The sequence below is a fragment of the Gambusia affinis genome, linkage group LG23 (genome assembly GCF_019740435.1).
Source record: "Gambusia affinis linkage group LG23, SWU_Gaff_1.0, whole genome shotgun sequence".
Classification (NCBI taxonomy): domain Eukaryota; kingdom Metazoa; phylum Chordata; class Actinopteri; order Cyprinodontiformes; family Poeciliidae; genus Gambusia; species Gambusia affinis.
The window spans coordinates 13786593-13801272 of NC_057890.1; the positions used below are offsets into that span (position 1 = coordinate 13786593).

The window sequence follows — 14680 nt, forward strand, 5'->3', positions numbered from 1 at the left end:
CATTAGTAAGAAATTATTATATTTTCTTCCTCATATCCCATTGAAAACCTTATGGTTGCATATTTTAAAGATGTTCAGAGACAAACTAATACACTAATAAACAGTTATTTGAATAAGACATAGATTTGATGGGATGTTGTCGAAAAAATATTTACTAAAGGAAACAAACCAGCGTAGAAAGCTCATTACTTAACTCACCATCATCAAAATCTTTGTTTTCACAGTAGTTCACAACCTTCGTCTTCCTGTGTTAACACCAAACGCGTAATCATCAACAGCGGTTAAAATGATTAGCATATAAAAAGATAAAGTGACAGTGATAAAAGTGTTTACTCACCTGGATGGTCGGTCCATGTCCAGAGTAAATGTGAAGCTAAATTTTGTTTTTATTCTTGAAACATTAACGGCTGGTTTATAAACACGAACAGCTGCAGTGGCAGTACGCTAATGCTAAATGTGTCCGAAGAAGCTAACCTCAGGCTACTTAAAACTTTACTCTTACTTTCTTATCAAAAACAATTTCAGCTTTAGTTAAGTATTGTCGTAAGGCGTCTTCCCTGCTTTCAACCAGCCCGCCAGATCACACCGGAAGTGACGTTTTGTTGACCAATATGACGGAACAACCGAGCTGATTCGTCTCTACCTTCAACGATTTTATTTTTTTTCGGTTTGTTTTTCTTCTAAATAAACAAAACTGTATAAATACATAAAATAATATTAACAAAGAAATAAACAATATTTTTATTAGCTAATTAAGTGACGAATGTGCTTCTTTGCTTCGTTTGACGTACGTGCTGGGGTTAACAGTCGTTTTAACGCCAGCGATGTCGCCATATTGGAAAGGTAAATTTATGCCTGTAGCTTTGCATAACCGCTGAATATTGGACCAACACAGACCGTCATACAGCTATATTTATATACTCTTAGCTGATTCCACGTAAAACTCTAAATGAGTAACATATTTTTATTGTATTTTGGTATTAAAACATTATTTATTGTATCATGCTATGACATGTTTTTAATGTACTTCATGGTACTTTTTGTCATAATATGACTTTTGATGAGTAAGTCAGAAGGCTTTAGTCAGAAGACAATATATTGTTTTCAAGCAATTGTTAATATTCTCTTATCCAATTTTTTATTCAAAATGTGTTGTTTAATACAGATGGACTGCCAGCTTTTCCAACATGAAAGACTGCACAATGTTATAAACTTTTTGTCACTAACGCTTTCTTACCATCTAGGTATCTTTTAAAATCTACACACTAATTTTTTTCCTCAGCTAAAATTATAAAGTAAATCCATCTATTCAAATTAACTTAACACTAAAATCATATTTTTAGATCTCAATGAAAACAATATATACAACAGTGTCTTCTTTTTTGCTGTTTCCTACTACTTGGAATAAATTAAAATGAGGATGTGTTGAGACACTGGCCAATAAAGCCTAGAAATGACTCATCCCACACTTCCAGTACCATGCTGCCAAACATAAGTTTGCACAAGCTCACATGTGGAAGTGTGTGGGGAACCAAAGTTAAAAAATAACATAATTTACTTAAAATATAGTCACATGTCTTTAAACAGTTTAAATGCAGTCATCTAACAAAGTTAAGGATATTTTATTATAAGCCTGTGCATTTTCTACAAAATCTGGACATATTAGACATTAATTTTAATAATACTGAAGAATTCGTCTCTATCTGTGGATGCAGAGTCCCTGGGGGTTTTTGCGGTCATTAGGCGAAAGGTGGGGTCCATCCTGGACAAACAAGACAGAGAAAAAGAGGTCAGATAACCTCACTTAGCTAGCATTCATGTTAAAGAATTGTGAGAAAAAAACCAGTTCAAGTAATGCTAATTTAATATAACATGGGGAAAAAACACACATATATTTTAAGATTAATCTCAGAAATCTTCAAGAAAAATCTTGGACATTTCTGAGCTCCAAAAGTTGAAAATTATCAACTTTACAAGCTCAGAAAAAAAAATTCTATAAAAAACCATAAAAATTCAAAGACTAATTTCAAAAAGGTTTTTTTTTGTTTTGTTTTTTTGCAACCTTTTGACTTCTGGAACTCTTCTAGAAAATTTCTTAGATTAATCTCAAAATTGTTGTTTTTTTGGCAGACTTTTATCTTTTTTTGTATCTCCAGTGGCCCTAACTCGGGGTCACACACGTCAACTCTGGACAGGGGTCAGGGTATGGATCGTTGCAGCGTCTTGACGCAGTTTCTCCAGCAGATGGCGGTGTGGTTCCGATGCACTCATTGTCTCTACCGGCTGATTGACATGAGCTTGACACGTCCTCAGCTGCCCACTCGCCCACACTTGGGCCGGAAACAATCCCTTCTCCCTCTGAAGTGGAGTAAAAATGAAATCTGTCCATTTTTACAGCCATTCCAAGAGAGCAGCTGCTCTACCGAAGGTTGTCATTTTCCCTTTTGTGAGTGGGTGGCTGTCGGCTGTGGTTTGTCACACAGTGGACCTGAAGCAGACGCTCGGGGACGCCAGGGTCCGTGTCTTCGGACCCAGACAGGGAAGGAAGACAAGCAGGCTGGGGCCAAAAGGTCTTGTGGTCACACATTCCTAAACTCCTACAGCTGGGACTAAAATATCCCTCCGAGTCATGCAAACACTGCTGTTACAACACTTCTGGTCGCACTATAGATGTTTACATTCTGTTTATGACAATATCACAACAGCTGCAATGAAGATGTCTCAATATTAGACCTTAATAGTTGAAAATATGATTTAAATATGCCAACTTCAATTATAACTGTTAAACTTTATGAGATCTGAGTTTAACGTGACATTTGTCTCTAAATAGCAAACCATTTCGCTACATTACATTTGTCTATTAATCTACTTTAATTAGCTTTTTGGATGGCGGACCAACATCCAAGCCTGGAGCCTTTATCCGTCTAATTGTGGTCCTGCTTTTATGAGAAACTGGGTTTAATCAACTACAAAGAGAGTACATTTCAGTTGTATTAAACGACAGAACAAAGGTTTCATTTTCATATTTTCCCCCCAGTAATTGTTTTATCTCCTAAAGAGAAGCAGCTTGGTTTCCTAGCCTACTTGGCCTCTGAGATCATCAGTGGTCTTAATTTGAGTTTGTTAGTTGGAAGTGGTCAGGATCCTGTTTTCCTTCTCCCCCACTGATGTGAATGCCATCATTATGTTGTGTTTATCACCTCAGAGTGGTAGTTGGAGTGAGGCTCTCTAGGAGCACAGCTGGTGTCCATGTTTGGTTGTTCCGCAGGCGGACGCTTCAGTGTTGTTATTTATATTCCTGGAGGGAATAAAATGTATTCTGTAGCATAGATGCTACAAAACATATTCACATTTTCATGTCTTGTATTCACAAAATGCACATTTTCTTTTAGCTAAAGAGCAAACGTATATTTTTTTTAACTGCTCCTATTCATAAAGTATGTTATTAAATCTCAGGCTGGGTATATTTTTAGTTGCTGCCTTGCAGAGAAACCTCTCTGGTTGGGGCTGGGAGTTATTTACCAACCTCAACCTAAGGATGCCTTAATGAGCTCGTAGCGCTTCGGATATCCGGCGTGGCGTTGTTGTTTTTGTAATCTAGAAATGGCCTAAAGCCAGATGCCTCCAGGCCAACCACAGCCGGTGAACCAGAGTGGGCAGACAGATGTGACAATCAGCGGCTTCCGGAGTCCAAACTCGCTGTCACTGAACCTTCACCAAGGTTATTTTTTCAGCTACGAACTGAGCGGCCACAAAGGTAATTTCAAGGAAGAAACCATCATTTTGCGCATTTATTTTAATAAAATTAGGGCTTTCAATCGTCCAGGATTAGGGGAAATATTAAGTACATTGCCAACTTGTAAATAAACAAGTGTTGGACTAGTACAAAGGGCTTTTTGTTTGTTAAAACACTGACCTAACCAATTAAAAAAACAAAACCAATTAAAAAAACAAAAAAGAAAGTAGAGGTACTGATCAAGGCAACAAAGTTTCACTCCATAAATAGGCGTAAATAAATTCTGGGTGGTTTAAAGATTTGCCAGTGTTTGTAAAAAACATAGTAAGTTTGTTTTTACGTCTATAAAACCGAAGGGGAACAAAGGAAATGCTTAATAAGTAAGGGATGTCAAAATTTTAAGAAAAATATATTTTCTTAAAATTTGCAAATTAATTTTTTGTGCCTTCTTCACAAGACATTAGTGAAAAGGGCACAAAAAAATAAAACAGTGATTTATGAAAAGGTTCACACATAATTTATTATTAGGGTTGAGAAAGTAACATGTCGCAACATAATAAATACTATTACATTGATATCTATTTGATTTAGTTTATTATATGCGTGATAAAGTAAATTATTCTGAACTAAATATGCATAATTTTATTGAAATGAACTGTGTTATTAATACAGGAATACTGTTTCCTGATTTTTGGGGGTTAGAATATATTTTAGCCTAACATAAATAGGTGTGGGTAACTCCCTTTTTCCCCTAAAGTGCTTTCTGTTTTTGCTTACTACATTTTTGTTGTTGTTCTTGGATTATTGCAAGATTTAATTAATTCCAGCATTCTGAGGGCCACAAATGGACCCCGTGCTTCGGACACCATGCTTTAGCATTAATCCTTGACCTTCTGATCCATTTCTAAAGCTTTAACAATGCTTTGATCACTTAGCTCAATGCTACATAACACAAGTAGTTTAAAGTCATCTGCTGATGCTCTCAGCGTCTTCCCTAAAACCCGATCAGAGCGATACACGCTCCCAGACGTCACCGTTCTGGATGATTATATGTGTTGACAACATGGTGAAGCTATAAAGAGCTTCAAAGTGGCAGCAGTAATTCATCGCTGCCAACTTTGCACTGTGACTCCATTTAAATAGCATTGTTTGATGCTCTGCACAGCCCCGTTAGGACAACCTTGCAACAGGCAGGTCAGCGGCTGAAGCTCAGCAGAACCTGATCACCCATCATGCCTTAGATGCTGTGATGTCACTGGTGACTCATTTGTTGAAAGATCAACAACCGCAGCAAAGTGTCTGACTGCAGAAATCTTTGACAGAGTCCTCTGAAGTACTTTTGGTCTTACTGTAATTATCTTATTTTACTTGAAATAAGACAAAACTAACTTACCTGTAACTTTTCAGCAAGATAAAGAGGCTTTTTAAAAAGTAAATAATTCCTTAATATTGATGAAAAAGTATTAGTTTCCGTCACAGACTATTTTGCTTATAGCATGGGAAAATGTGAAATAATAAGCCAGATGAACTGGAACTTTTTCATCAATATCAAAGCTGCAGCATGCAACTTTTATAAGAAATATTTTTTTTAATATTTGCTGAAAATGTCATTATATAGAGACAGAAAACATGTGGAAAAAAATCTCCCAACACCAACTAGAAACAACCAATCAGTGCCAGGAGGCGGGTCTTAGCGCTGTCAATCAAGCCAGTGTGCATGCCTTCCTCAATACAACTTCTTCCCATCAGCACAACCCGTTGTGAATGCTAAGGCTAGTTAGCATGGCTGCTATTATGGCAGATTAATAGTTTTTCTGTGATGTTGAGTTGTGTAGCACATTGAGCAGCGTGTTCATGAGATTGACTGACAGCGCTAAGCCCCTCCTCCAGGCTCTGATTTGTTGTTTTTACAGTTAGTTGGAGGAGATTGACTTTCCCACATTTAATCTGTCTCTATTATACAGTAAAGTAATGGTGGTAATTCTAACAAATATGTAAAAAAAAAAAATTTAAATTAAAATTACATACTGCAGCTTTAAGGAATTACATACTTAAAAAAAATTCTATATGTTGCTGAAAAATTACATCTAAGTTAGTTTTGCTTTATCTGAAGTGTACAGAGAGATTTGAGGTGGAAACTAGGCCAAAATATTGGGTATGTGTTTGATGTTAGTGACTCATCCTGCTGCAGAAACCTGCATTCTAGTCGCTTTATGTTGAATATTGATTAGCCATTAGGTAATAATCCAACACACAGCAGGGGACAACTCTGCTTAATGCTAATTATTACCTGCAGTGCAGATTATTGCGAATCTTAAGCACTTTTTTGTGTGAAATGCTGCACAGTTTGAAGGCAGTATTTATTCATCAATATCTGTACTCAGAGTTAAAAGTTCAAAATAATTCAGCTTTTAATACTTTTGGAAAAGGTTACTTTAGTCAATGAAGAGTTATTGATCTAACTTCAAGCTTTTGCCAACTTTCAAATGCTGCAATGCAGTGAGTTATTAGCCAGTAGCCAGGGTGTCATGACCCCTATCTGACACCAGAGGGCGGTATCATTATGTGGCAGCAGTTCATTCGGGTTTACAAAGACTCCAAAAGTTTTCTATATGTCTTAGTTTATGGATGAAGATGTTTTGTTCACATGAAAAGTTTTACATACAGCTCTGGAAAAATGCAGAACCCACTTCACTGAACCCCATAGAAAACCTCCTAGTTATTCCACCAAATGCTGATTTCTGAGTTAAAACATTACTATTGTTTCTAAATGAATATGAACTTGTTTTCTTTGCATTATTTGAGCTGTGAAAGCCCTGCATTTTTTTTTGTCATTTTGACCATTTCTCATTTTCTGCAAATAAAGACTAAACGTTCAGTAATTTCAGCGACATGTTGCCAGTAGTTCATAGAATAAAAGAACAATGTTAATTTTACTCAAACATAAACCTATAAAAAGAAATTAAATCAAAGAAACTGATCAGTTTAAGTGGTCTCTTAATTTTTTCAGACATGTATATCCTTGGAAAGTATGTACCCTTTCATGCAGTGCAGTGCACTTTTCAGTGCAGTGCGGTGAGGTGAGGTAAGGTAAGGTAAGGTAAGGTAAGGTAAGGTAAGGTAAGGTAAGGTAAGTAACCATGTGCTGTATAATCAGCAACAAGGAAATTCATAGTCGGAAACAATCCAGACAAAGAACTGAATGCAAATACTGTGCAAACATCTAACCGTTCTGAATTAATTCTGTGTAATTATCTAGATGTGAGGTATACTCTTCAGAATTAGCATAAATAAACACTCTGTCTGTGTAATTAATCTGCATAATATATTTGTTTCAGTTTTTAAATAAATTGCATTTCAACAATATTATGATTTTTGTGACATTTTACATTGTCAAACTGCATTCGCTCACATCTTTTTCTTCCTATTGTCGTTGCACACCTGTCCACCAGGTGTCACTACTGAGTATTTTGCTCTGGTTCTGCTTACAAAGCTTCTCTCTTTCATCAAACAGGAAACTATTTATTCTCTCCAAGCTCATTTGTAATACCCTGTTACTTCTATATTTTATCCAGCTTTCCCCACTGTAGCTGTCTTTGTCATATTTTTGATTAAACTTCTTCTTTTGTTCTGCCTTCAAGGTGGGAACATGTTTCATCAGCATGGAGGGACATCTGGGTCGAACTGGGTTCCATGAGGCCAACCAATAAAACTGAAACAAGTTCTTTATTTAGGCTGACACCTGGCTGGATGTCAAAACAGAGAAAAGTGCATCTGTTTGCTCCGTAAAGGGTTTGATTAAAACCTACTGTAGCTTCCAAGTGTTTTGGACTGTTAATCATTGTGATTATAAAGGAAAACTGGCCACGGTCCAATAGATATTGCTTTGGATTCTTCTGGATCTTTCCCAAATGTCATTTGTTATGAGTTGCTCTCCAGGACAGGCACCACACCAGAACCTTTGATCAACTACTTATGGGTTTAGATTTCATCCAGCGGGGGGCTACGACAAAAATAAACGATCTGATCTTTGTTGTGCTGGCAGAAAGAGAGCGGCCCAGTCCAAGATGACTCACTCTCAGCAGTCTGCCATGCCTGACACTCTCCTCCACCCATCAGCCAATTTGCCTTGATCTTCCGCTCATTGCCGCCTCTCGCACACCATACTGCTCGAGAAAGGTGGACTCGTCGGCCCAATTTCCATCTCACAGGGGTGAGAACGAGCAAAGCGCTAAGCAAATGTGCTGAGAGGATTCCTGGCATTCCCCCGCTCGGCCCTGGTGGCCCGGATTGGTGTTGGGTTCCTGGGAGAGGGGGAAGAGGAGCCGGAGGAATCGGCAGTCGACTCAGCAGCTGACACCTCCTCTGATCTCTATCTCTTCCTACAGCCATAAACCAATCTGTCTGAGTTTTCAGCATAAGCATTGCTTTTCTTTTGTGGCCTCAGTTACAAATGCCAGGCTTTTTATCTTGATTGAGTAGTCTGTTGTGGTTTGGGACGTAGCATTAAACATTCCCTGGAGATGCTCAGAAGGGTGTTTTAAAAGTTTAAATTCATATTTTGAACATTTTTATACTTCCTTTGGACCAATAGGCCTGTCACTGTGACAAATTGTGATGGACAATAAATTGTCCCACTAGTTATTGCAATAAAAGACAATATTGTCGTTTTGAGACCATTTTATATTGATAATGGAATAAAAATGCAAGTTTGTCCTGTCAAAAACTAATGAACTATAATTTTGTACAGAACACTTAACTGGAAGCCATTTAAAATAAAAACATTAAAATAATAAGTGGAGGGAGAATAAAAACTACTTATAACCGAAACCATAAATAAAATGAATTATGGAATCTCTCTAAACAAAACTGACCATAAAAAAATCCAAAACAATTAATCATCAGAAGGAAAATTACAGAGCTCATTTACCATGTTATTAATTGATTACTTGCTTATTATGACATGCTTAGTTTCATCTGTTTCTAAAAGCATACCAACCGCTTAAAAAAACACCCATGGTCTTTAAATTGCTTTAAATCTAAAGACCATAGAACAATAAATTAACATTTTTTTTGGAGTCTGGAAAATTAGCTGTTCCAAAAACCTTCCCGGATGTAAAGTCACGAATCAGCAGGGAACGCAGCGTTACCTAGCAACTATAAGCCCAGCCAGATACCTAGCAACCCAAGCCGAGCTCCAGCACATTTTGTCAGTTGGTTTTATCACTGGATCCGCTGTACAATGGCTACTGGAAAACACAAGTGTTTTTCTTGTTGATTTACAATTCAGAAACCACTTTTTGTTGGTTGTGCAGGAGGCTTTACTTATGCTTTTCAAAGATGTACGGTTGTGTAATCGCTCATCTTTTTGCAGCCATTTTCATGTATCAGAGTAAACTGGAGTTGGGGGCGTGGCCAGCAGCAGCTTATTAGGATTTAAAGTGACAAGATGCACTGAAACAGTTCAAAATAGTCAGAACTGACCTAAAATTCTCGTTAACTATGAATGATTTTGTGCAAAAATGTAATGAACATATTTTGTACCACTAGATAGATAGACCTATCCTAACCTGTTCTATTGTTTTAAAACTAAAGGCCAAAAGTTAAAACTGGAACTAAAGATAACTTTTCAATATGGAGAAAAGCACATGTATCTTTCTTTTGTTTAATTTTTTTAACAAATTTAACCAGGTGGCTCTCTAAAGACTGCTCTGAGGAATCCATGTTCACACTTTCTTGAATTGTGCTGTCCTTGCACTCTTCAGGGTAACATGGCTCTGGTGTTAAGCTTGCAAAACTGTTTGATCAGAGCTTGTTTAACAGAACGCTGGCTTCTCTCAGCTCTCTGGGGAAAACGGTGTAATTACTGAGCTTAAAAAATATCAGTCAATCTTTAACACACATTATTCAAATGTTCCTTTTGCATCCAGGGAGATATGTGGTAAAATCACATGTTTACAAAGTGAGGGAACAAATATAATGTAGTTTTCTTATCCTTTCTAATGGCCAGAACAATAGAAGATATGTTTTTTACTTTTTTATATAAATGTTCTTAGTGTTGGTTGTAGTTAGTTGTGTTTCAGCTTAGTGACTTGGGTCGAATGTTTTGGGTGTCCTTCCAAATTTGTTGTTATGCTCCAGCAAATAGAAATAATTTTTGCGACTCTAACGGACATAAAACAAGATAAGTTTGGTCTGATTTAACTTCAGGCAGTAAGAAAAAAAAATGTTTTGTGTGTTTCTATTAAGAGTATGTGAATTATATATGCAATCAGAAGCAAGTGATTAAATTTAATCATGTTATTTTTGTATCTTATTTGATGTTTTCTATCAATTAATAACTTGGAAATTATCAAGCTAATTTTAATTTACTGTGCAATTAAAGCTGCAGTATAAAACTTCTACAAAAAATGTTTTTTACATATTTATTAAAATTCTCATTATTTTGTAGCAATACAATATAAAAAACTGCAGAATTATATCATTCAGTCAGAAACAGCCAATCAGAGCCAGGAGGAGGGTCTTAGCGCTGTCAATCACTCTCGTGTTTACTCTTACTCTTTGCTAAGCTACAGCTGTTTCACCACAACATAGCCTCTCATGAAGCTAAAGCTAGGTAGCATAGCCACTAAACAGTTTTCCTGCAACAATGAGTTGTTTTCCCACCATTAGCACATTGAGCAATGTACACGAGATTGATTTGCAGCACTGAGACCCGCCTCCATACCATCCTGTCATGACACGGTGACAGTTTTAACAAATTTTGGAAAAAAACGTGTTTTTATAAAGGTTACAAACTGCAGCTTTAAATGACTAACTGCTTATTGCAACAGGCTAACCTAGACATAAAGTAGTAAACCTAAAACAGACACATAAATGTATCATTTGACAAAAGTTTGGTTGCTGCTTTGTGATATTTAAAGGATTGCAGTCTTTTTTTGTTTAAAGTACATCACTGAGTTGAGCATAAAAACTGCTGCGTCATTTGCCGGGGTGTAAAGTCACCTCTGCCGGGCTTTTTTTCCCCCTTAGTCACTCCCGGCCCAATTTAGCAGCAGCCACATCTTACTCTGCAAGGTGCACAAGCTGTACCCTTGAAGAGGTATTTTTACTGGGAAGCTTCCCCTGTGACAGTCGGCTCTTTGTCTTCCTCCTGCAGCTCTGCTCTTGACAAACGTATAACGACAGAAACAGATTTCTTTCATAAATACTTCATAAAATCACACACAGGTTACCGTCTTTAAGTGTCTGATGGGTTCACGCTCCAGCGAGGCGGGCTGGGTTTTCTTGGGTCACAAATTTATGAAGCAGGAGGGGGAACACCATCTGCAGTTTTTGGCTGCTGAATTATTCATCAGCTGGCTCAGCACAAATCTGAACCCAGAGCCTCTTTCATGGGGGAACATCAGTGATTTACAAGCTGCTGCTCTTTTAATACCGATCATTAGATAACAAACCAATAACAAACCAATAACCTGGAATGATATACAATAAAGATAGACAGACAGACAGACAGACAGACAGACAGACAGACAGACGACTGAGTGGTTGAAAAGATGGATGGATATTTGGTTGGATGGATGGATGGATGGATGGTTGGTTGGTTGGATGGATGGATGATTGGTTGGATGGATGGATAGATGGATGATTGGTTGGATGGATGGATAGATGGATGATTGGTTGGATGGATGGATGATTGGTTGGATGGATGATTGGTTGGATGGATGGATGGATGGATGGATGGATGGATGGATGGATGGATGGATGGACGGACGGACGGACGGTTGGTTGGTTGGTTGTTGGATGGATGGTTGGTTGGTTGTTGGATGGTTGGATGGTTGTTTGGTTGGTTGGTTGGTTGTTGGATGGATGGTTGGTTGGATGGATGGATGGTTGTTTGGTTGGTTGGATGGACAGATGGATGTACATTCATGGTGTTTTTTGTTTGTTTTTACATTTAAACAACAAATGCTGCAACTGTAAAATATATTACAATATCTTAAATTAAAACTCAATTTATGGTAATTCATCCCATAGATTATTTTGGTAGAAACAATATTTTTAAGCTGGTGAACATATAATAACAAATCAATCAATCAATCAGATTTTAATTTGATAGCCCTTTATGACTGTGGCTACTGAACCAAAGTGTTTTCCATTAGTGCAGCAATAAAAACGCTACAAATTTTACACTAATTTGTTTTTGGTTATTCTGCAAACAAATAATCCCTGTCAATCTGATCACTGTAAATAGCTTTAAAATAACTGGACATCTTTTTCTGTCTTATTTAGTATGGAAAAAATAAAAATGATACCATTTTATCATTCAAATTAACAGTAATTTGTATTAAATACATTTTAATATACAATGCTTTGTTAGCCCATTCAATTTTAAGCTGTAACATCCATTTTATCACTTTTCTTTGTGGCACACAAAGATTTTATGAGACTTTTTCTGAGTTAATTGGTCAAAGTTTCAGTTGCCATCTGTCGTTCTTATTAGGATGACATTTTCATGCATCGCCTTGATTAATTGCCTAAATTTATTGTAATTAATTGACATGTTGCTGCTGCTACCATAAACAGCTTCTCTGTCTCTAGGCGTGCGTCTGTGCAGCTTTGCAGCATAATAAATTATTGCTCAGCTGTGCCGGTTATTATTGAGAAATCCTGAAGTCACGCCAGAGAAACCCCCTCTCGTCTGCGTCTCCCCAGCTGCTGTTTTAATATTTCATTTTCCAAATCATACATTAATAAAACACTGATTGAAATCTCTCTGCATCTTTCATCTTTCTCTCTTCTGTTACTGCTTTACTATATGTGTAGACTAAATTGACCCTAAATCTACCACTGAATAAACTGCAATATACTAGGAAGTGTTTACTTGTCAAAATAAAAGCCTTAATTTTCCAGTTATTCAGTTTTTACAATGTCAATAGCTCGTGTCTAATGTCACTATTACAGCTAAACCAAATCTACAAGGGCAAATCTGCAGGACTTTCAAAATAAACCTTAAACATGCTCTACAAAATAAAAGCTCTCCTATTTAGCAAAGCCTTTTTTTTTGCAGAATTATAAAGTTATGCTGAAACACTGATGGAAATGGTTCTACAACACCCTTTCACAATAAAGCTTACAGATAATTGCGAAAATAAAAGCCTCTGTTTTCCATAATTATTATTATTATAAGATGTTAACAACAAATGCGGTGAATTAAGAATAGAAAGGACATCCCTTGTTACTAATAGAACTGATCCAAACCTAGAAGGACAACTCCTTTGGATTTTCAAAATAAGACTTAAACAAACTCTACAAAATAAAAGCCTTCCTGTTTTACTGAAACTGAAATAGTGATGGAAATGGCTCTAAAGCTTATATATAACTACAAAATAAAAGCCTCAACAATCCTAAGCCTTTACATTTTAAGCAAGTTATAACCAAATATAATGCATATTTTTAATTAGGTAATAAAATAATGGGAGTAGGAAAGATAAGCAGGAATTGTCTGGATCACATGTGGCTGGTGACATTGTGATATCAGGTTAAAATATGCCTGATATTTTTGATACTCATGTACAGACGACCTTCAGGCCAAACCAGATGAAATAACAGACAGAAGGATTTCCAGAAGAACATGCATATTTAGTAATTTTCATGGACCTGACACACACAAACTGAGTCTTACTTTAAGCTATTCAAACTTGATGGACGTTGGGATGAACTCAGACATAAAACTCTGGTTTTGCTCCAGGACGTATGAACAATGTTTTCTAGTTTATTATGTAATAATTTAATTTCTTTTAGGATAGGGGTCCATTTCTGGTCATGTTCATCTGCGTTCTTAAAGTATGGGCAAATATAATATCTAAATGTCTCGTTCCATCAGAGTGCATTTACTTCTAATTACCTTTCTTTTAATTATTGAAAGTAGTCATGACTGAAGCGCAGCATCAGCATCACCCCAGTATTAGCTGAGTTAATCTGAAGAGCTCAGCACCGTCTCATTAACAGCCACACTGTCCATTGATTTAGGTTCCACTCTGTCAATAACCCAGTAGTTTTGTCTATTCAGGCTATTGGTTGCCTTGGTTAGCATAGACATGTGCTGATGCAGCAAACAAAAACCCTGTCTCATTAATTTGTTACTCAGTGCGATCTGGATAGTTTGTCCCTTGGGAAATAAAAAGATTAAAACCCGACAAATTTCAACAAACTTGTAGGGTTTATACAAACTAGGAATAGGAAATTTAATCTGGTGTTTACCAGGTTTTACCTCCACTGTAGAATACACTCTATACATGTTGTTACTGTTAAATGAAAATAAATTGATATTATAAAGGTTGTGTGCAGAAAAACAAACATTTCAGCTTCTAACAATTTTTGGTTTTGGATATTGATGCACTAAAATACGCTATAAATCCCAAATTATAGCATAAGCATTCAGACTAAGTGTCTATCGTGATAGTGATGGAAAAAATGGAAACCTTAAAGTTACTGAGTAAAGAATGAACACATGAGTGAATATATGAGCCTAATAAGCTCAGTTTTGTTTCTTCATGTGTCATCTTAGGTAAAAACAAGGACCGAGTACACGACCCTGGGGAACTCCTCAGTGGTAATCCTTACGGCGCACATAACTCCAATTGTCCTTTTCAAAGGAAGTCAAAACTTTAAAAATGTCATAAAATTTTTATTTTAAGATATTTTATTTTCAGATTCTGCAGAATAACTTAAAAGCTGAAGATAAATATCATGGATAGAAATGGGTGAAGCATTTATATTTGATTAAATCTTTTATTTTCTACATGTCTATGCTAATTGGCTGGTTTTTTTTTATTCAGCAATTTTCTTCCAGTTACAGAAATGATTTTGTGATTGTTTGGCTTTAAGGATCATAGATCTCCCAAATATCTTTGACGTGTAAACAAGAATGTTCAGTTAATT

The 14680-nt window shown here is 36.5% G+C and overlaps 1 protein-coding gene across 4 annotated transcripts in view; it reads right to left on the bottom strand.

The window, feature by feature from the left end:
- rad51ap1 (RAD51 associated protein 1) overlaps positions 1–14680 on the bottom strand; it is a 32987-nt gene that overhangs the window by 2361 nt on the left and 15946 nt on the right. For 3 of the 4 annotated variants that reach the window (XM_044107785.1, XM_044107786.1, XM_044107782.1), the window contains exons 3-5: positions 3201–3298; positions 338–1762; positions 199–245 (exon numbers count right to left, since the gene is read on the bottom strand). In XM_044107785.1, coding sequence (XP_043963720.1) covers positions 199–245; positions 338–354 — 64 coding nt within the window. In that variant the 5' untranslated portion in view covers positions 355–1762; positions 3201–3298. The remainder of the gene's footprint in view (positions 1–198; positions 246–337; positions 1763–3200; positions 3299–14680) is intronic. The other variant, XM_044107783.1, reaches the window with a different exon arrangement.